The following is a 24,279-nucleotide window of genomic DNA, read 5'->3' as shown; positions in this document are numbered from 1 at the left end:
CCCTTAGACACATTTCTTTTGATCCTGTCACACATGCGTCAACTGTCAGCTGTTTTTTTTTAATTTCGCAACTGTTTTATAAACAGCTAGTAATTCACGTGGACAAATAATGTGACACCAATGATAAAGTGGTAACTGCCATAGTTAGTGTATGTACTGGATTTAAGATGTTTTTGATTATAATGTTGAGTATATTCCTGGTTGTAGATTGTCGATATGACTTCGAGACAGCATATGAATGTTCTGACACGTTTCCCACTTATCTGATTTCGTTTTTCAACGAATTAATATTTATTTGCTTTGAAATATTTTTAGTTATTGTTCTATAACTTTCACTGGATCGCAGCACAATATAATTTACTTGTCCACAGTCCTGTGTGAATCATAGGCAGATAACTTCCTAAAGAAGGCAAGGCAGGTTCATACACAGGCAATATTCCTTCACGTGAAAAGGGCAAAAAAACGAAATTCACATGAAACTTTTCACTTGAAGGAATATTGCCTTTGTACACTATGTTCTTATTTTCCGTTTTAGATTTAAGGTTTATGCCCTTATTTTCCGTTTTATATTTAAGGTTTATAGTCAAACTTTAATCACATTTGCACTGTCAGTTGGATAGGAAATGTTCTTGTGATGTCATAAGTAGACGCGAGGATTCAGGGCAAAACACATAGATTGTGGAAATAAACACCAAATAATCAGTTAAATTCCAACCAATTCTAACATTCCCATCAACATATCCCGCCGTAAGGACGAATATCCGTGACATCAAAAATACACATAATATAGTTGCGTCAAACAAAACGACGCCATTTATGCGAGAACTACGATATAGATGTCTATTTCAATTTGTAAGGTTATATATAGCGACAATGTGGAGCAAACATAATTCGTTTGATCAATTGGAAAACTTTACTTCTAGCATTCCTGTAATGTAGTACGAGCATTTGAACAATCTCCGCAATTAAACTAAAAACTCACCGAGCAGTATCTGTTGGAACGAATTGACAGACAGTTACCACCGTAACTCTGGTATACCCAATACGGTAAAAGGTCGTTTTTTTCAAGAAAAACAAATATCCCGTCATACGTACAAGGCGGAGGGAGAGGAAACCTATAGTACCCCTAGTAGGGGTCTAATAAAGAACTGACGGCCCGATGGGCCTGTATCGTTCACCTGGTTCTACAGCAGCTTTTATGTTGAGCTGGGCCATTTCTACACATTACTGTTACCCGTTTCCAATTGTCGAGGTCTTCTATATGCGTTTCGTCTCTCTGACCCATCACAATATGTGTTACCGGTTCCGGTTGATTTTGATAGCAGTCTGGGCAGAATTTAATGTTCTTATTTTTCCATAATTTGTATAGGGTTGATTTAAATTGGTTTAGTGTGACGGATGACACTACTTCCTCGGACAAACTATTCCAATCAACTCACAAATTAATTCACATATAATTCACATAGGCTAGGATTATTCAAGCCAATAAATGTTCTTGTCCTTTATTCCAGAATACTATTGGCCTAATATCAGGTCTAGGAATCTCTTGGCTATCAATATTCTTTCTATGTCTCTTGGGTTTTAAGCCTATATTACCCGTGTGACCTTTCATGTAGGTCAAGGTAATGTATTTCAACAAACTTGGTAGCCCTTCACCCAAGCATGCTACAGTCCAAATACCAACTTCCAGTACCTGGGCCTTCTGGTTATTGAGAAGTCTTTTAAAGATTTTAGACAACTTGACCCCTGTGACCTTGAAAGCAGGTTAAGGTAATTTATTTGAACAAAGTTGGTAGCCCTTCACTCAAGCATGGCACATGCCCAATATGAAATCTCTGTGCCTTTTGGTTATTGAGTTGAAGTTTTGTTTGGTGTTAATTGGAGTCATTTAACGTTGTTTTGGATCCGAATACGACAACTTGCTCAAGTGAGATTGCATGTGTGCGGAACATGTGTGGCTCACGATGGACTAACATAAATCCACGTAATTGTTGATAAATATACAAATTCATGGAAGTAAACATCTAAATAACTATTTATTTCTTTGATTATTTGTTTAATATTTACTTACTTCATGCTTTATATAGATAAGTATGAAATCATAATCCTACTGTCGAGGGAAATGATTACAAATCTCGTATCACATTCATGACACCATGCATCTGACCGGCAAATGTTTGTACTGCGTATAATGCGCAGTGGAGTTTTTCATTTGTCAAATTTTGAAAAAAAAGTGTGCAATATACTCGAATATTTACGGTCATGTTTCCAATTAGCACAAGTTCACACTGGAAACAATAATGAATACTGGTCTAACATCCACCTACAACAAAACCCTAACATTCAAACAGGAAGTCAAGGGGGGCAATTCCAATTTTCTTTATGAAACGAATCTCTGCTATTGAATCCTCACTAAAATCCCTGTCCAAACATGGCAGAAATCAAATTCTTTATACACAGTATTGCATAATATTCGATATTTAATTTTATACTACATGTATCACAACTTTATAACAATATACCTGATGAGACAATGGACTCTGTCCAATCTGGTTCTTTGTCTTAACCTGTAAATAATTTAGTCCAAAAAAGTCCTTCTTTATCCATAATAATTTACATGTAACTCTATCTAATCAATACTCTCTCTATTCTGTAATCCGGCCATATTTCAAAGTCCTCTTCCTTATCTGTAAATGTATGCATTACATATTACATTATGAATTCTGGATATAACCGTTTAGTACTATCTTCAATGAAAAGTCCTAGAAGGATGAAAATGTTTATGATGTGAGTTATTAATTCCTATCTACAGGTGATAATTACAGGTGTGTCACCTGTACAATTATTACATACATATTATTGCTTGCTTTATACAGACCAACATGTCCATGCACATCATGTTAATTGTAGAGGAAAAAGAATTATCATAAATATTTGAGTATAGCACACACTCATGTATGTACGCAAGTAAGAAATATGCCAGTAATTTCTAAATATTCATTTTATTATTCCAGGTACCTATCAAAATTTGATCAAATTGAATACTTCAATAAAAGCATATTTTCTTTAGGAAACCAAGTCGGTTTCATGCCATGCTCTGGGATACCAGTTTTAAAGATATTTGAAGTTATCAAACAATTGTGTTTGAAAAGGTCATAACCAATGTCAGGAACGGATACAACAAATTAAATGGCATCTTCATAGCACCCATCACCGACCTGTACTTATTCAGCACAGTTGTGCCTGTTTACATTACATACATCCAGCCAAGGCACATATTTCATAATGGTAAAACAAGAGGCCCATGGGCCTTAACGGGCACCTGAATTTTGACATATTTTGGTAGATTTCTGTGATTTTGAATACGAGGTCAAGGCGTTCACTCCGGCATATCCATGCTACAGGCAAAATATATCGTTTCTATGTGTGTTGGTCCTCCAGAAGATGTTTAAAAGATTAAAGCATATTTGAGCCTGGTGGTCGTACATGAAGGTCAAGATCAAGGTTATTCATTTGAACAATCGTTATAGCCCTATAGCCCCAACATATGCCAAATATCAGGTTTCTAAGCCTTTCGGTTAATGAGAATTTGATCCCATTAATGAAGGTCAAGGTCATTGGCATTCATTTGAACAATCTTGATAGCCCTTCACCCCAGCATGCTATAGGTCTAATATCAGATCTCTGGGTCTCTTGGTTATTGAGAATGTCATTTAAAGATTTTAGCATATTTGACCCCCGTGACCTTGAATGAAGGTCAAGGTCATTTATTTGAACAATCAACGGATGGCTTTATCTCAGGTGACTGTCTATATTGAGAATACAGATTCAACTGTTCGTCATGTCATGGGACATGATTATACTTCATTTTTTGGATCTCTCATCTAAAAACAAACTCCAAATAAAACATTTCATACGTTGCGCATGCTTTCTTGTTTGTTTTCCGTTAGTTTAACATCCTCAAAACAAGAGCTGATGCAGATGGGTGTTGAAGGAGACAGAACTGAAAAACGACAGTAATGGTCCAGAAAATCTTAAAGTTGAGTTAAAATCCCTACAGTAAGACTAACAGACTACTAATACTTGGTGAACAGTAATGTAACAACAATTCATCTACAACCTTCCTCTCTTTATTTGCAGGGATTATGTAAAGGACAGAATTAATACCACTCGATAAACCTTTGACTGTCGTTGATGTGTTTTACAATTTGCTGACAGTAAGATTGCATACAAATTGAAACATATTGGAAACAATACCAGAAATACCAAAAACGTATTTCTTAATTTTCATATACAGTTAAAAGTCTCATGAAATTCGCATATGAGCAAAACCACAGTATCTTGTCTTCAGCAGAAATGTCAGTAAACGTTTGAATTGAAATGAACGCTTTGTCCCATAACCATATATTCTGGAATTACACATCTATCGACATTTCTAAAGATTGTTCTATTTACATGCACAGAGGAAAACTTGCCAAGCATGGGCATGTGCATAAATAAAGCCATTTTTGACTGCGTTGCATTTTCTCACTTTTCAGAATAGTTCATAAAAGACACAAATCATTGAATGTTCTTCGATACTCTTAATTTATCTAAATATACCGCCAGATTGTCTATTGTTGCAGTGATCAATGTTTTCACAGGGAGATTGAACTGCAGGGTAGACAAGATTATTCTGTCAGGCTCCTCTACCCAAAACATTCCAATAATTCCAATCACCGATACGCAATCGTCTTGCAGTAAATTCATACATATATCACTGTTCCAAGGTATGAATAATTCTCTACCAGTATTTAGGTAACTGTTATTTTTCAAGGCAGAATTATTATCCAGTAGGAGGTAACTTATTGAAAACAGATTAATCGGACAAATCCAGTGTTTCTAGGTCTTCGTCCACCAGGTCAAGATCCTCTCCATCGAAGAGATCCTCGTCAATTTCTATTGTATCCCCGTTTACTGTTGCTGCCATTGCTGCAGCTATCGCCACGTCCGTATCTGGTATCGGGGGTTTTGGTGGTAATGCTCCTGCTAGGTCTAGCTTGCCTTCCTCATTTTCTACAGGTGAATCATAAAACATCATGTATTAAAACCATACAAAGTTTCGTATATATGGTGTATTAAAACCATACAAAGTTTTGTATATTGTATATCACCGTGTATTAAAACCATACAAAGTTTCGTATATCGTGTATTTAAACCATACAAAGTTTCGTATATCAGCGTGTATTAAAACCATACAAAGTTTTGTATATTGTATATCACCGTGTATTAAAACCATACAAAGTTTCATATATATCGTGTATTAAAACCATACAAAGTTTTGTATATTCAACAAAGTAAAACTACAACAGGATATCAATACATATGGAGAGTTCTTATTAGCAGCCACCATCAGAGAAGAGGAAAACTATAAAAATATAAATGTATTTCAATAAAAGAGGAACTTTTCTATGCATGACTTTAAAACCAAATTTAAAACCATTTACTCTCTACATGTAATGCTATATTCAACATGCAGATATCCAAATTAAAGTTTAACTGATTTTGTGTTGAAGAAAATTGAAAATTTTGATTGGCCTCTGTAAAGAATGGCATGGACTCAACTACAATTACCCTCATAGCAGGCAACTTACCGTCTCCTTTGCTGGCCGTAGCTGCTGTGGAATCGCCACCTCCACTTGTGTTGCCAAGTCTCTGAGATGTTTTAGACACAGTACCTGTGCCATCGACCTTCTGTGCCAGACCCGCCAAAGATTCAAGGTTAAGGTCCACCACTCCCTCTTGTTCACCCTGAACAGCAATAACATGTATATACAGTCAAACCTGCTCTAACGACCCCCTGTATATAACGACTGCCTGTCTATAACGACCGGTTTGAAGATTCCCCGTGAGATTTTACTATATAACGACCCTCTGTATAGCGACTACCTGTCTAATGTGACTAACGACTGGTGATTTTGGAACGGCGGTCGCTAATTTGTTTTCTATAGCGACCGATTTCTGTCAGCCATCTTCTGCTCTTGACCCTCATAAAATCCCCGGAAAATTCAGACACATCGACATCATATCTGTCAACAAGATTTACTCACATGAAAGCCAATAATGCCTTTCTTAATCGTAGCTGTCGGTACTAGCGTTTATACTGCCGCCATCTTTAATTAGTCAATAATAATAAAAAGTCGTAAACTGCCATAAATATCCGGATTTCAATTTGGGTCAGAAAAAGAATCTTTTGGTTTTAAGACTATATCACAAAATAATTAGTAGTAACACAAATATAATTAATTAATTAATTATTGAGTATTCTTTTTCTATATTTAAGAAAGAAAGGGAGATAATTTGATAGATACATATAGCATTATTTCAGAACAAAATATTTTAAAAAAATTATCCATAAGACCATTTTGAGTTATATTTTGTTTTTGGGTCCAAAAAATCATTAAAGATTAAACCCTTCAGATTTATAAAGTTGATGCATTTATTTGACTTCTGACTGGTCTTCTGAATGCCCTGTTCAATGACAAGTTATTTATGGCAGTTTCAAGTAAATTGGTTGGTGCGATAATTTTGACCTGTCTATAAAGGCAACCTGTCTATAGTGACCGTTTTTCTGCCTCCCCTTGGGTGGTCGTTATAGACAGGTTTGACTGTAACAAGGTAATGACCTATTAGGCTGTTCCAGGAAAACATATACGGGACAGGGGGAATAAGTTACATGTGGTGGGATGGGTTAAAATTAAAATCACATCAATGGGTATGTAGGGTTTGAAATAAATTAATTCTGTTTTTGGGTGTATTTGATGGGTTTGTGCCGTTCTTTACATTAAAATTGCTTCTTTACCAGGTTATCATTCACAAAAATTTGATATGTGGGAGGGTCATAAAAATTTTAAACCGCTTCTATAGGTTGGTCCCATTATTTCCAAGTGCCTTCCCCCGTCCCATACATGATTTCCTGGAATAGCCCTTTGATGATCTCCGATGTCTTCGGAAACCTTCCATGTTTGTTTGTCAGTTATAGTCACAAGAGGTCTAATGGGCTTGTGTAGCTCATCTATTACTAATCTAACTTCCTTGAACATTAAAGTGGATACAAAAAACAAAAATACATTCTTTCTTAAAACAGATAGTTATTCTGCAGAAGTGAAGGTGAGATTTTGGTTGAAAAATATGACTCATTCAATTTCAAAGATAGATTATTTAGCCCTTTAAACAAGAAAGCTAAGCTGCTGACCAAAAATCAGGACTCGTATAACCTCTTTATTATTCAGATAGTTACAGTCAGCTAAATATTTGAATGACCCTCAACACTATAAAGATCTTTAGGGCCAAAAACTGGTGAGTAAAATCAAAATGCGGCTATGGTTACTAAAATCTTGTGATACAGATATTGATCAACAGCTTTCAGATAGTTCAAAATTTTGTATATACTGAACAGTTTTGAAAAGCATTTTTAGACTTGCTATTTTGCTGTAAAAAAACTCTCTTTTGTAGGTTTTAGATCATTGCAATCCAACAAAACATGTTAATTATTCAGTTTTTTTCATGTTTTTATTTCAACATAATTTCATTGTAATGATCTGGAGTCAGATGAAGAAGATCTTTACATATCCTGTATCAGCAAACAAACTTAACTTAAAAGACCCCAGTGAACTTGGAGGGTCTTTTGGGAAAACAGTACTTTAAAGGGTTGCTATGTAAGATCTTTTAAACGATAGGTTCTAATTAAGATTAAGATGCCTTATACTTACATCGGGGTCTACTTCTCTTTCAAATGTCCCCTCCTGAGCCTCGTCATCATCCATAGCAACAAAATCAGGGTTGAATTCAAACATTTCTCTCCCACTAATCTGAAAATGTAACCAGACAAAATTTTAAAATGCAACACAGCTACTGCTTCAACTTAAAAGAGGAGAGAATTAAATTTTTCAGATGGCTTTTACATTTAATGCTTTAAAAACATACTTCTCACTCGCCAATTACTTGTATGTCAATATTTATTGAAAAAAAAATTCTCTTAAAAAAGTAATCTAATTAATTTTGTTCTACTTAAGTAAATTATAAGTTTTCTGCTCTCTGATTACTAGTACATCTGTAGCAAAAACAGATTTGTTAATAGGATGAGAAGGAAAGAGCGTGGGTGAAAGAACAAGAGGCCCAGAGGGCCTGTATCGCTCACCTGGTTTCATATGAAACAAGAATGATGTTTAAGAATATTTGTCGCTGGTATTGCTATGTCAATATCATAAGCCTTTTATATGGGTACATGTACATTGGTTTTATTGTAATTCTAAAAATGTGAGGTTTTTATGTCAAAAGGTGCATTAATCCATGAAATGAAATGGACTTTTGGAGCAACCCCATATGGATGCTACCACACAAATGTGAGTGATATCCATTGCTTAGTTTCAGAAAAGTTGTTTAAACCAATTGACCCCTTTTGACCCTGCCCTCTGCCCACCGGGGGGTCAGCTCCGTCCATTATACAATTTTGAATCCCTACCCTAAAAGGATGCTACCAGTCAAATATGAGCTACATCCATTGCTAAGTTTCAGAGAAGTTGTTTAATTGAATTTAGCAAAATTGACCCCTTTTGGCCCCACCCCTGAGCCCCCAGGGGGGTCAGCCCAACTATTTGTACAATTTTGAATCCCCACCCCATAGTGATGTTACCAGGCTAATATGAGCAATATCCATTGCTAGGTTTCCGAGAAGAAGTCGTTTATATCAATCTAGCCCAATTGACACATTTGACCCCACCCCTAAGCAAGGTTTTCCCTGACTCGCAAAAACCTGCATTTTGACTCCTAAAATTGCTAAAGGACTCCCAAAATTGATAGAGTTTTACTACATATTAATTGTGATTGGAGTCCCAGGACTCCTAAATTTATTAAATTTGAGGGTCCCAGGGAAAACCCTGCCCCTAAGGCCCCTGGGGGGTCAGCCCCATCATTTGTACAATTTTGAATCCCCACCCATAGTGATGCTACCAGGCTAATATGAGCGATATCCATTGCTAGGTTTCCGAGAAGAAGTCGTTTATATCAATATAGCCAAATTGACCCCTTTTGGCCCCGCCCCAGAGGCCCCCAGGGGTTCAGCCCAATCATTTGTACAATTTTGAGTCCCCTTCCCATAGGGATGCTTCTGACCAAATTTGTTCAAATTCTGATCAGCAGTTATGAAGAAGTCAAATAAGTCAATTGTTGACGGACGGCCGGACGGACGGACGGACGGATGCCACGGTATGGCATAAGCTCACCTTGGTCCGAAGGACCAAGGTGAGCTAAAAAAAAAAGAAGGTAAAAAGATGAAAATTGAAAATAATCTTGAATGAATTTACCAGTCAAAATATTCAAAATTTTGTTAATGATAATTCTGCCAGCTGTTTTATGCCAAAATATTCTCATTTCGGTTATATGGGTAAAATCCTTGGGGTGTTGGGCAAAAATGATCTGGCTGTATTTGGTAAAACGTTTGAAAACACATTGAGGTATATAAAAGTTAAGTAATTCTTTTTTTTTTTAAATTAGTATGTTTATAATGTCAAAGACATTACTTACTCCAGATGTTTTTCCAGATTTGAAATCTGATTTCTTCTTATCCATAGATTTCTTGTCAGCAGCAATCCTTTCCTTCCGCTGAATTTCAGAGATACACAAATGTACACATCATATACAAATGTACACACTACATACAAATGTACACATGTATACTACATACAAATGTACACATCACATACAAATGTACACATTATATTCAAATGTACACTACATACAAATGTATACATCATATATAAATGTATACATTATATACAAATGTTCACATCATATACAAATATGTAACAAGTAGCCATTGAAATATTGTTAATGTAGTTGTAATATATGTTCTTTAAATTGTAAGTTGAAGTTTCTAAATAAGTTAAATGAAAAATTCTTGAAAGACATGACAAGCAATGTTTTATGCAATGTTTTCAAACACATACATATAAAATTGTGCTTTGCTGGAATCATGGAATGACAATTATTTTTACTGTGCCTTGATGCATAAGTTAAAATCAATCAAAATTTCCTTCGATTTGGGACAAAAAGACAGAGATAGCTCACAAAATATACCTGTAATCTGGCTGTGAACATGAATGGATTACTTTAATAAATGTCTAGGTCAACAAGCTCAATGAAGGACACTAAAGAGCAGTATTTTTTCAAAACATTACTACAACAAACCTTTCTTTCTTTCCATGCCAGGAAGGTCTCCAAGGTTACTCGGGTTGTGTTGTGTCCGAGCGCCGATCTCTAAAAAAAAAACACATGAACATTGCTTTAATAAAAAGAACGATTTTTGACTCAATCAAAACGAGTCATTAACCAGCATACCACGTATGTTAACAGGACCATAAAATGAATAAAGAACTGAAACTGACTTTATTTTACAAAGCTTAATGACAAATTTCAGCAAATTATCTCGGGCTCGGGGAAAAAAAAAAAAAAGATTTCCATTGAATTGACAGAAAGAAAAAATGTACCACTGATAATATGTTACTTTTATTTGATAGTATCGGTCCATAATGTGAAAAATACAAGTACAAGCAGTTAATGAAAAGTTATTGTAACTTCATTTTTGTGTGTATTATGCATCCATAATGTGAAAAAAAATGAAGTTAATAAATATAATTGAAACAAGCATGAATACAACATATTAAATATGTGTGAGAGTAGCTTCCCTTGAGTTTATATGTACAGAAGTTACACTACTCCATACCAGCATAATTAAATGTGCATCAATTTTCCATTACTTTTTATGTTTTATAAAATAATGACCATTTTAATATGTTCACATGTTTTTAATGTACGTTAAAGCAAAATTTAATACAAATTTAATGAAGTTGGCTTGCAGTAGTGTTAATCAAATGCACTATAACAAAATGTCTTAAGTGGTAACATAATAACATCAGCCAATTGAAATGCTTGTTTCATACAGGATTAAGATATATGTATTATTTCAACATATAAATGACCTACAAACCTCTTTTTCAATCAGTTCCTCTATTGAAATTTTTTCTTCATCCTCGAGCTTTTTCTTGTCTCTCTTTAACACAAAACCTGCATGCCAAGTATAAACAAGAAATTTATTTAAAAAGCAGGTGTTAAAGAAACCTGTCGCTGTCATATGATATGTTTTTGTCATTCTTACTAATTATCAATAAGGCAATATTAGAGACCTAAACTTATTTATTATTTATTACGAAGTATGGTTAGTGTTTATATCTAATCTTAGTATCAAATTTTTGTTATATATGCTGTCAGGGTTTTTATTATTTGGGATGGGGCCATTTTGTTTCATTTTGGAAAATTGGCGAAATGGTAAGGAGTCAAGATTTTCATATGAAATAATTTCAATAAGAACAAGCATATTGATGCCCCGTGCTAAAAATAGGAACAGTGACCGTGACATGGACCCTGAAACTTGAACTTGAATAACTGCAAAGCTCACTGGTAGTGGCCATTGAAAAATGTGTAAAGTTTCAGAGACTCTTTTTTTATGTTTTAGAAACTTTCTAAGATAAAATCTCAATGCCAAATTAATGCATTTTTTTCATACATATTTGTATAAAACACTTAGATATATGTGAAGTTAAGAAATTTTTAAAGAGACCCCATCAAAAGCTTTGATGTTGAGGGGTTAAATCCAAAGCAAAATTCGGCAAAAAAATTCTAAATATATTTCACACATGATGTCATTTTATGATCACTATAGATCTCTCAGGATTATACAGAATAGCAAGGGTGTGAGATGTATATGCTTAGCAACCTTTCAAAACCAAAATGTCTTAGGATGGGATGCTGATTCTGAGAATAATAAAATCTTACATGGGCCTGTTCTATGGACAGGGATATCTCAACCTAAAAGTTCGTCTGGTCAGCACAACGGTTAAGATATCCCTGTTCACGGTACAGGCCCATGTTTGATTATTTTTCTCACATACTGTAATTAAAGAGAAAAATAATTGTAACATGATGAATGTTTTTCATCGCACCATCATTCAAATTTGCGTAGAAATTGATTTACGATGTGGTTACACAAAATGACATTATGTTATTGTGAGTGGCATCATAGCATGCTGTCTTTCCCTTCCCTGTGTGAAATCAATTTTTCCCATCCATAGCAACCATGAGATCAACCTGTGAAATGTGCGAAAACAGCACTGTCTCCACTCAAAAACATGAAATACCGCTGGTACGCTTTTTTTATTGTCCAACGTCACTCTACCGATTGTTACAAGGCATCTATTGTAAGTTTCTGTGTAATCCTCCAACATTTTGTTGTGAGTAACATGGTCACTCGTAACTACAGAGCTAAAGATTTCACAAAATCATTATAATTAAGAGCCCTGATTCCAGTAAAACAAGACATTAAATTCAGATATAAATACTCAATATGTTCATGTGGATGGTAAAGAAATATAACATTTAACTTCAAACGTACCTGGGGGTAAACAATGTCTGTAGTGACAATTTTTCCCACCAGCTGGACATTCCCAAAACCAGCCATATTTATAATTTTCAACAGCTTCCAGGAAATGTTTACAGATCTGGAAAAAAATGTATATGTATATAAACAGACATCAATTCCAAATATAATTATAAATAGAAACTGGAAAAGGGATCCAACACCTACAAAAATTTGAATGAACAAGAGGCCCATGAGCTCTGAAATATCTAGGTCAAATTTTTTTTTTTGGGGGGGGGGGGTTTTGTCGGTCAGAGCTAACTGCCATCCCATACTGATAATTTTAACCAAGATTGTATTATTGCCAATGGCAATGAAACAAATCATGCTCAAAAATTAGATTTTCCTATATAATTGACCCCTTTTTTTCCTCCCCTCAGGCCCCGGGTAGCTGGGCACAAACTATAATTCACAGCTCTTGTTCATCTTTGTCCATGGTAAATTTTTTCAAAATTGGTCTATGGGTTTCCGTCGGAGAACAAATCAAAGATGTAAACTGTTTAATGATTGATGACGACCAACAGGCAAATAAAATGTTACATTTCATTACGTGAAATGAAGGACAGATATGATCGATAGGTACAACCTAAACCATATTGAAAAACGGAACAAATACCATATACTCACTATACCAGTTTTTGGTTTAGTTTTTTCATTTTCTCCATGTTTTTTTGCAACAACTTCCTCCAACTTAGTTTCATCCCAAGTATCCATGGTATCTGATAGAAAAAGCAAAACTTATATGTACACATTATTCATTTCAAAGAGAAAACCGGGAAAATTTCAAAGCCACACAGCATTGAAAAATTGAAAAATGTATATCACTTCTAATATAAAATTTATGTAATCTTTAAGTCAATGTCCGCTATGGTCAGTTTCAATTTTTGGAAAAGCTGTAGAATTCGACCTACAGCCTAAATAGTTAATACCTGTAGGTCAGAAAATATTATGACGTGGCATTCTCAAGTTTACTTTCAGGTTTAAAATTTTTTGCAAGCATGAATTAGAAACATCAACATCTCGTTAGATGACTATATTGTCTTTTTCAAACAAGAATTGAATCATGGCGCTGTACGAAAATATGATGAATGTTGTAGAAATATCCAGCAAAATTCACTGGATCCTGTGGTGACCTCTGGTTTAACCCAAAAATGCAGGTACCTTCGTCACGAGAATCCTCGTAGAGGTTCCTTTTCTCTCCCTTCCTATCCAATGTTAAGTCATGAGAGAATTTACATTTAGCTCCCTTAGAACATTGTCCTTGTTTGAAAAATGCACAGAGAACTGACTTGGGATCAGCACCTAGAATGAAAAAGGAAATATATATCCTGTCATCAAAATTGTTAACTAGAATATACAATTTTTAAAAAATGTATCTTATTTCATCACAATATTACTGTATTTATCCTCAAAAAAGCCCCCTCCGATCCCCAAGTGCAAAATGTAGGAACTGTTTTTATCCTCAAATAAACTGCCTTCTCAAGAGTGAAAGTTCAGTAATGTATTTATCCTTAAATAATCCCCCTCTACTAGCATGAAAGTTCAGTAATGTATTTATCCTCAAATAAGCCCCCTCCCCTAGTGTAAAAGTTTAGTACTGTATTTATCCTCAAATAAGCCCCCCTCCCCTAGTGTAAAAGTTTAGTACTGTATTTATCCTCAAATAAGCCCCCTCCCCTAGTGTAAAAGTTTAGTACTGTATTTATCCTCAAATAAGCCCCCCTCCCCGAGTGTAAAAGTTTAGTACTATATTTATCCTCAAATAAGCCCCCCTCCCCTAGTGTAAAAGTTTAGTACTGTATTTATCCTCAAATAATCCCCCTCCTCGAGTGTAAAAGTTTAGTACTATATTTATCCTCAAATAAGCCCCTCCCCGAGTGTAAAAATTATGTATTAAAATTGGGGAGCCCTTATTTAAGAACAACTTTTAGCTTACTATTCTAGATTCTGCAAAAAATGAAGGCTTATATAATTTGTGAGCGTACATTTCTTTCCATTTAAATACACTTTGAATAAACTTATTACACTTTTGCATATAAATACAGTATGTTTGTGGATGTACAATTTCAATGATGCAATGTTTTTATGGATCCTATACAGACTATTAACATCATATTGATGAGTTACCTTTAGATATTGATTGCACAGGCCTGAACAGCGTGTTCAGAAGATCTTTCTCTTTTGCCTTTTCTTCCTTTTTCTTTTTGCTGTCAAGAAATGGATCTGCAGCCTAAATAAATGAAAGGATAAAGATTGTGTTTACAAAACCAAGAACTTGAAATAATAAGTGAAATTTAAAAAAAAAAGAAAGTGTTTTATTTAAATCAGATGTCTTCTTGATTGGTCACCATACACTCTAGATATGTCCTCAATCGAGCATTTGTAGGACGAACTAAAGAGTATAACGTATATACATGTACCAATATAACGTCACTCAATTAACTCACATAGGCCCATATTCAGGAGTGGAATAATATCCCTCAAAGGGCAATAAACACCTTAATGGGGTCAATGTTAAGGAGCGTGAGCAGTGACTGATGCCAGGGGTGGACACACATGCTACTGATTTGGATCAGCAAACAGCGTAGGGTACTCATGTTTTTAATGGTATTCAAGCAAACACTGTTTGTGATAGGACAACAAAAATCATCAAAATGTATTCAGTAATGATGAAATAATTGAGAAACCCACACTATGAACACATCATTAAAGAATCATATAACATAATAACTATCGAAAATAAACTTGCATTTCATTTTTCCATCATTAGAGTATGGACATTCAAAAAAAATAACGGCCTTTGATTTTTATTGTTTTTTATGGCATTGGTCAACGACTCCATATACCCACATATTCCCAATTCTCTTGGATTTCATATTTTTACGATATTGATAAAGTTAACACTGATGGCAGTTTTGTAACCCCCTTTAACTACACTGTCATTTCATTTTCTTCTAATAAAGCAATTATCTAGGGGTGTCACCCCTACAATTATCAGTTGTCAGCATCAATGTATACCTTAGAAGTTTTGACATTTCCTTGTTTGACCTGGTTTGTTACAGTACTGATGAATTTCTGCTGCTTTGCACCCTTCTTGTTCTTCAGACCAAACGTTTTATCCTAGAAAAGAATGAAGTTAAATGAATATATTCATATATATATATACAATATATATTGTCAAGTAGTAATAACGACGGTAAAGACAAGTACATTGTCGAGTTTTCGTGGCAATCTGCCCCTTTATCAAGACAAAAGTAAATTACAAACGATCACATATAGACATAGAACCATCATTATTACCTAGACCCTATTATATATATTATATATTTTATATATGACAATGTAACCATTTAAGCAATAGGATGTCTGTATGCTACTGTTTTTGGAAAAATCCAGCAGAAGGATCCCAAAGACATGCAGTCGACTCATTTTTATATTCAATATGTATAGAAAGATTAAACATTAATTTATCACATTTCAGATCCATTGTATTTTTCACCCTAATTTTAATTAATGAACTGTCAAATTGAGGCATGCTGTAACTAAAAATGTTTTGGTAACTAAATCTGAAACTATATGAAAGACATCTAGTCCCAAGTATCAATCTTCCAGCATTTCTAACCGGAAATAAAAATAGTTGCCAAAATAGATCCTTAAAAAGGGACCCATTCTTCAAATGATGGTGATCATGAGAGAACATGAAATGTATGCCAACACTGATATGATTTGATATCCATACTGTTTCTGTTGTTTAGAAAGATTACAAAACAATAAGTTTAATTTATTTGGCATTATATACATGTATTCAAAACATGATTCAACCACTTTTCAAAATAAATGACAGCTAGAGTATATATTATATATATATTGTATTCTGTCAAAGTCACAAAAGATTCCATCAAAAGTCTGAAATTCTTGATTAAATTTAGGATCAATTTATGTGAATCGAGGATATTGTCAAAAATCTAAGTTTTTTTTTTTTGTTGATCTGTAATCACAGGGCTATTTTAGGGCTTTTTGGGGCCGTTGATGGGTCCCATTCCCAATTGAAATTATTTCATATTTAACCCAAATTCCCAAAATTTGCAGTTTACTCCTAAAAAAATCTTTCCCGATTCACGAATTGTTTCCCAAAATGAGACAAAAAGGCCCCTTCCCAATCCAGTGTGGAAAAGTCCTGGAATACCTGGTAATCAATTATTATCAGGAGATCTTATTGTATTATATGGATGTAAAATGTTATACATAATGAAATTTTGTTTTCTGTATCATAAATTCAGGGATACTAAATGATGAAATGATGCCAGAACAGAAAATTCTAAATTTCAAAGTTTTGCTGGAGTATAATATGGTCCTACAACAGATATCTGTTTATCAAATTCTCTGTATCTGGTGTTGGGACCAGAGGAAACTCCAAGCTTCGAAGCTATTTTGAGTACAAGTAAACCTAAACCAACAAAAATTATTGGCAACAATTCCAAAATACAAAATACAATACACATATTATCATGAATTCCAAAACTATCTTAAGTTTTACTGTAATCAACTATAAAATACAACTTTAAGACAAAATTCTAAAAAAATCCTTGGAGACCCCAACTTGTTTGTAACTATAAAATACAACTTTAAGACAAAATTCTAAAAAAATCCTTGGAGACCCCAACTTGTTTGTAACTATCACATGTACTTGTGGAAATGATTATGACATTTTTAATCAAAATGTTACATTATAGACGAGTAAATTATTGTATTACAATCGCATGCTTAATTTGTAAAAAAAATATTGACCTTGGCCTTATACGATAATTTTTTTTTTACAAATTAAACATGCGATTGTAATACAATAATTTACTCGTCTATAATGTAACATTTTGATTAAAAACATCATAATCATGTCCACAAGTACCTGGTAACTTTATGTGCATTAAGTGGCAACAGGAAAGTTAAATATACATAGTTTTAATGTACAACAAGTTAATTACCAAATACGATACTTAGTTTAAAAGTTCTGAACATGTATTGCATATTTATTTAATCAGAAGCCTTAGCATCCTGGCATTAATTATATTTCGACTTTGTCCAATTTGCCCAATTTTATAAGAAGATGATCCAAATTTAGGTAAATTCATTTTGTCTAAACGGACTTTAAATTTGTTTGGCCTAACAAGCTAGTTCTCCCCATCATTAGTTTTGATTCGCGTTTTTGCATGGACATGTCGACTTGACATATATTCAAAAAAAAAAAAAAACATTGAAAGGAACGTTTCATTAAACGACAGTTACGACACTGCGACCACATTAAGCCGCGAAAATGTACGAGATCTGTTGAACTTACCCACAAAACGGTCAGACATATTATACAAAGTTAATCATCTGACACTCAAAATGGATTAAATAGCAAATATGACAAGATATTAAACACATAAAAATCACGTTATTCACAAAACTTAAAACATCGCTGAATCAGAAAGTATTAAATACACCCATACAGCCAATACTACAATATGTGGTAGGAGCACGTTGGATTTCGGCGCACAAAACAATTTATGGTATTCGACAAATTATTTACTTCGATAACTTTCTCCTTTTTCTTTTCCACTGTTTTTTTGCTTGGTCCATCTTGCTTCTTGCCTTTTGGAGGCATATTATTTGCCTAAATCACAATAAAACCAAATCCGATTGCACAAGAAGAAAATGTGGACAAGACAACCGGAAGTAGTACAGATAGAAAATGCAGAGCTAATACTTATTTTCTAACAATATTTTCGAATTAATGCGCGGGAAGATTTAAATGGTCTAAAAGTTAATTAACATGAAAAAGAAAGGCATGCAAAACAAAAGTTGCAATCTTCGCTAATAGATTATATTAATCTATTGACTGGCATTCTTAGTTTTGTATTTAGAATATACATAATCTATTAGTATCACCCCTGTTTCCTGAATGATGTTTGATATTGTCATAGACGTAATAATATTTTATGTACATTCTAAACACAATTTCTACTGAAAAAAATGCAGTACAACGTTTTAAGGGATGTGGGTTCATAAAGATGATAGGAAAGTTCAATGGTCGGCATTGTAATCTGATTTAGTATTATTCCATTTTCTTGTACTTGGCCGTATTAAATGCATGCTAGATCTATTATGCCTATCAACACTCTATATAGTTTCTCATTTAAATGTGAATTAACCGGCACACCTAGTGACCGAGTACATCAGGGACGCACATGTATACATCTATGTATGTCCCTGCCTACATGTAGGTACATTATCTGACATATTACTTATCTTTTATACGTATCACGCCCATATGACTATCTGCTTAATATTACCGAAAAAAATGATAGTTATCAGCGGCGTTTTCAAACCATACCAGATATTCAAGTTACATTTGGTTAATAGATTGTTCATGAATGGTGTATAGGGATTTATTACCAGGATATGTATACCAAATATCTCATTCACTGATCTACAATTTAAATCTGTGCGTGTAGTGTATGGCTTGGTTTATTAAGATAATCATGGAATTTGTGGAATTGATGATATAATTAAACGAATTAAAGTATACCTATGTCATTCTTACGTTTCTGTTAATGTAGATATATTACAAATAAATTATTCCTTTAAAATACATCACATCACATCAAACACAGGGAAATAATTTACCACACCATCAACCCACATCGGCAAAATATATTTTAAGTTCCTACTAACAACACACGATGGCACAGTACATCAAATAACACCCAGTCGCAACATATACCATAGATTAACTTAACTACAACGTATATATAAACACAGAAACTACTGACATTATAAGGAAATAAGGGCAAAGATAATTGGACCAGATGTTTCAGAGGAGTAAGCGTCTTCTGCTTCTATATCAAACTGGGACATGTAACTTCCGTAGGTAGGGGGAGCAGGAATGCTGCTCTCTAGAAAAGGAAAGTTAACAGTTGGGATATTAAACTCATCGCTCTTATACCATGCAGCTTAGTCGACAGGCAAGTCATCTCAGCTAAGTCACCTTCTCAGAATGAGAACTACGGCCATAATGATGATCAACGGAACCACGGGACATTCATATTAACAAACGTCGAACTCGTCTGATTTCATATCGCATGATAAACGCCAACAACGTACAATGTTTCAAAAAAGACAAATCACAACACTTAAACCTACGACAACGTCATCAAAACACTACAACATATACTACAACGTCATCACAACACTACAACATATACCACAACGTCATCACAACACTAAAACATTTACAACAACGTTGTCACGACACTAAAACATATATCACAACGTCATTACAACACTACAACATATACCACAACGTCATCACAACACTACAACATATCCTACAACGTCATCACAACACTAAAACGTATACTACAACGTCATCACAACACTACAACATATACCACAACGTCATCACAACACTATAACATATACTACAACGTTGTCACAACACTACAACATATACCACAACGTCATCACAACGCTACAACATATACCACAACGTCATCACAACACTACAACATATACCACAACGTCATGACGACACTACAACATATACCACAACGTCATCACGGCACTACAACATATACCACAACTTCATCACAACACTACAACATATACCACAACGTCATCATAACACTACAACATATACCACAACGTCATCACAACACTACAACATATACCACAACGTCATCACAACACTATAACATATACCACAACGTCATCATAACACTACAACATATACCACAACGTCATCACAACACTAAAACATTTACCACAACGTTGTCACGACACTAAAACATATACCACAACGTCATCACAACACTACAACATATACCACAACGTCATCACAACACTACAACACATACTACAACGTCATCACACCACTACAACATATCCTACAACGTCATCACAACACTAAAACATATACTACAACGTCATCACAACACTACAACATATACCACAACGTCATCACAACACTATAACATATACCACAACGTTGTCACAACACTACAACATATACCACAACGTCATCACAACGCTACAACATATACCACAACGTCATCACAACACTACAACATATACCACAACGTCATGACGACACTACAACATATACCACAACGTCATCACAACACTACAACATATACCACAACGTCATCACAACACTACAACATATACCACAACGTCATCACAACACAACAACATATACCAGAACGTCATCACAACACTACAACATATACCACAACGTCATCACAACACTACAACATATACCACAACGTTGTCACGACACTACAACATATACCACAACGTCATCACAACACTATAACATATACCACAACGTCATCATAACACTACAACATATACCACAACGTCATCACAACACTACAACATATACCACAACGTCATCACAACACTACAATATATACCACAACGTCATCACAACACTAGAACATATACCACAACGTTGTCACAACACTACAACATATACCACAACGGCATCACAACACTACAACATATCCTACAACGTCATCACAACACTACAAAATATACTACAACGTCATCATAACACTACAACATATACTACAACGTCATCACAAAACTACAACATATACTACAACGTCATCACAACACTACAAAATATACTACAACGTCATCACAACATTAAAACATATGCCACAACGTCATCACAACACTACAACATTTACTACAACGTCATTACAACACTACAACATATACCACAACGGCATCACAACACTACACCATATACTACAACGTCATCACAACACTACAACATATACTACAACGTCATCACAACACTACAACATATGCTACAACGTCATCACAACACTACAACATATGCCACAACGTCATCACAACACTACAACATATACCACAACGTCATAACAACACTAAAACATATACCACAACGACATCACAACACTACAACATATACTACAACGTCAGCGCAACACTACAACATGTACCTCAACGTCATCACAACACTACAACATATACTACAACTTCAGCACAACACTACAACATATACCACAACGTCACCACAACACTACAACATATACTACAACGTCATCACAACACTACAACATATACCACAACGTCATAACAACACTACAACATATACCACAACGTCATCATAACACTACAACATATACCACAACGTCATCATAACACTACAACATATACCACAACGTCATCACAACACTACAGCATTTACTACAACGTCATCACAACACTACAACATATACCACAACGGCATCACAACACTACAACATATACTACAACGTCATCACAACACTACAACATTTACTACAACGTCATCACAACACTACAACATATGCTACAACGTCATCACAACACTACAACATATGCCACAATGTCATCACAACACTACAACATATACCACAACGTCATCACAACACTACAACATATACCACAACGTCATAACAACACTACAACATATATCACAACGTCATCACAACACTACAACATATACTACAACGTCAGCGCAACACTACAACATGTACCTCAACGTCATCACAACACTACAACATATACTACAACGTCAGCACAACACTACAACATATACCACAACGTCATCACAACACTACAACATATACTACAACGGCATCACAACACTACAACATATACCACAACGTCATAACAACACTACAACATATACTACAACGTCATCACAACACTACAACATATACTACAACGTCATCACAACACTACAACATATACCACAACGTCATCACAACACTACAACATATATCACAATGTCATAACAACACTACAACATATACCACAACGTCATCACAACACTACAACATATACCACAACGTCATCACAACACTACAACATATACCACAACGTCATCACAACACTACAACGTATACTACGACGTGATCACAACGCATGTGGGTTAATGTTGCGTCCCATTTCGTTGCTCATTAGTGTTTTCATGTAAAATATACATTGTTGTACATTGTTGCAACTTGTACATTCCGATGACGTCACATTGTTTACAGATCCCGTGTTGTGTCTGCACTGCCCGACACGAAAGCTTCATTCTGTGTTTTTCGGCATAGCCGTATAATTTTCTTTTGGCCCCGGATATGACACGGAAGGTGGCGTTACTGGTCAAGATGAAGTATGTGATTGGTCAATGTAGCGGTAAATGCAAAATGCAGATGTGCAGTTAAAGACGAAACAAAATTAAGATTGAATGCAAACTGAATAAGTGGATGTATCTATTCAAATGACACATTAATGAAATTATATTCCTCATTCAAATGCAGTCTTACTATCACCAAAAATGATTCAAACTGACATAATTTTGTTATCCGGGCTGAAACGCATTTATTAATTTAATTAGTTCGTTAATTTATTTCACAAACAGTTTTACATTATAACCACCAGCATTAAAACTATGCCGTTTATCTTTCTTTTTATAGATATTTCTTGTTTAGTGTTTTTGTTACTTTTCGTTTATTTCAATTGATCAGGTATGGTAAAACAACCTCAATCAATATGAGGTGTGAATGTAATTTTAAGAAAAAACGGCATGTTGCGCAAAAGACTTCAACTTTCACTTTGTCAGTGCATTCGTGATCGCGGCTGAGATCGGCTGTCATGGCAACGACGAGGACGGTGGTTTTACCACAGTGTTGAATCTACAAACATGTTTGTACAACCGAAACTTCTAACTACATGTATACCTTATGTCTTTGGAAATCATCTGTAAATAATTAATTGAATTGATTACGATCCATTGCATTCGTCTATCAACGTTTGTTTGTTTTTATATGCCGATTTCGATACTTAAAACATTGAAGAGTTCCAATATTGAAGCATGAACATTAACACTTGCTCTATAAATTGTCCTAGAGCACCTGACTACCCAAAATTAATACTTATGAAACAAACAAGAGCGTGAAGGTAATTGTACGAGAACAACGAAAAGTGCTGTACATTCTTACGAAAATGACAAACATCGTCAAAATTATTAAAAAAGTAGTCAAGTAATCGGCAATTCGTCAATTAATACCAGTTTATAACGCCGTTATATAACTGTACGTGAATAAATAGAAGAATGTACAGCACTTTCCCTCGGTTTCTTAGTACGATTAACAAGTGTATCACGTTTGTTTGTACGGCAAAATACGCTAGTTGGGTGCTCTGGCCATATTTACCGACCAAGTGGTCACGTGACCACGCGACAACACGAGGACCGACGAAAACATCCCGATAAGGACGTTGGACACCTAGCATTAAAATCCGGTTAAGGAAACAAACAGAACTGACGGGGAAATTATAAAATAATGCATTTATTTAAAAACATACCGATTTTAGTTCTTTTTTATTATATATGCAACATTAACCCACGTGCGAACACTACAACATATGCTACAACGTCATCACAACACTACAACATATACCACAACGTCATCACAACACTACAACATATACCACAACGTCATCACAACACTACAACATATGTCACAACGTCATCACAACATATACCACAACGTCGTCACAACACTACAACACATTTAAATTTACACTGCAGCCCCACTATATAACTTTACCAAGCTCACTTGGAAGTTATGAGTCCATAACTTCCAAATCTTTATTATGACGTCATTAATATAGTGACGTCATACTTGTCACGTCGGCGATAACGAAAGATGGCTGTTGAAAAGGCCGTTCCGTCTTTGACGATA

General features: G+C 34.7%; 1 protein-coding gene across 1 annotated transcript; it reads right to left on the bottom strand.

Moving 5' to 3' along the window:
* Positions 1 to 4,108: 4,108 nt before the first annotated feature.
* On the bottom strand, positions 4,109 to 18,155 carry LOC117317392 (zinc finger CCCH domain-containing protein 15-like). The gene is made up of 12 exons (XM_033872203.1): positions 18,081 to 18,155; positions 15,530 to 15,631; positions 14,639 to 14,741; positions 13,673 to 13,813; positions 13,139 to 13,230; positions 12,488 to 12,593; positions 11,027 to 11,103; positions 10,228 to 10,296; positions 9,565 to 9,642; positions 7,752 to 7,850; positions 5,634 to 5,790; positions 4,109 to 5,055 (listed from the first exon to the last, which is right to left on the bottom strand). The coding sequence occupies exons 1-12, from the start codon at positions 18,153 to 18,155 to the stop codon at positions 4,859 to 4,861; spliced, it is 1,296 nt and encodes a 431-aa protein (XP_033728094.1). The 3' UTR covers positions 4,109 to 4,858.
* Between the last annotated feature and the right edge of the window lie 6,124 nt (positions 18,156 to 24,279).

This window comes from Pecten maximus, chromosome 19 (assembly GCF_902652985.1).
Source record: "Pecten maximus chromosome 19, xPecMax1.1, whole genome shotgun sequence".
Lineage (NCBI taxonomy): Eukaryota > Metazoa > Mollusca > Bivalvia > Pectinida > Pectinidae > Pecten > Pecten maximus.
Note: the sequence above shows the minus strand (reverse complement) of the source record. Positions and strands in the feature narration are given on the sequence as shown.

Coding starts and splice junctions, on each gene's coding strand:
- LOC117317392 (XM_033872203.1), bottom strand. CDS start 18,155: ATGCCTCCAAAAGGCAAGAAGCAAGATGGACCAAGCAAAAAAACAGTG. Junction 14,742..15,529: donor GAAATGTCAAAACTTCTAAG/GTATACATTGAT, acceptor TCATTTATTTAG/GCTGCAGATCCATTTCTTGA. Junction 5,056..5,633: donor TACGGCCAGCAAAGGAGACG/GTAAGTTGCCTG, acceptor ATTCACCTGTAG/AAAATGAGGAAGGCAAGCTA.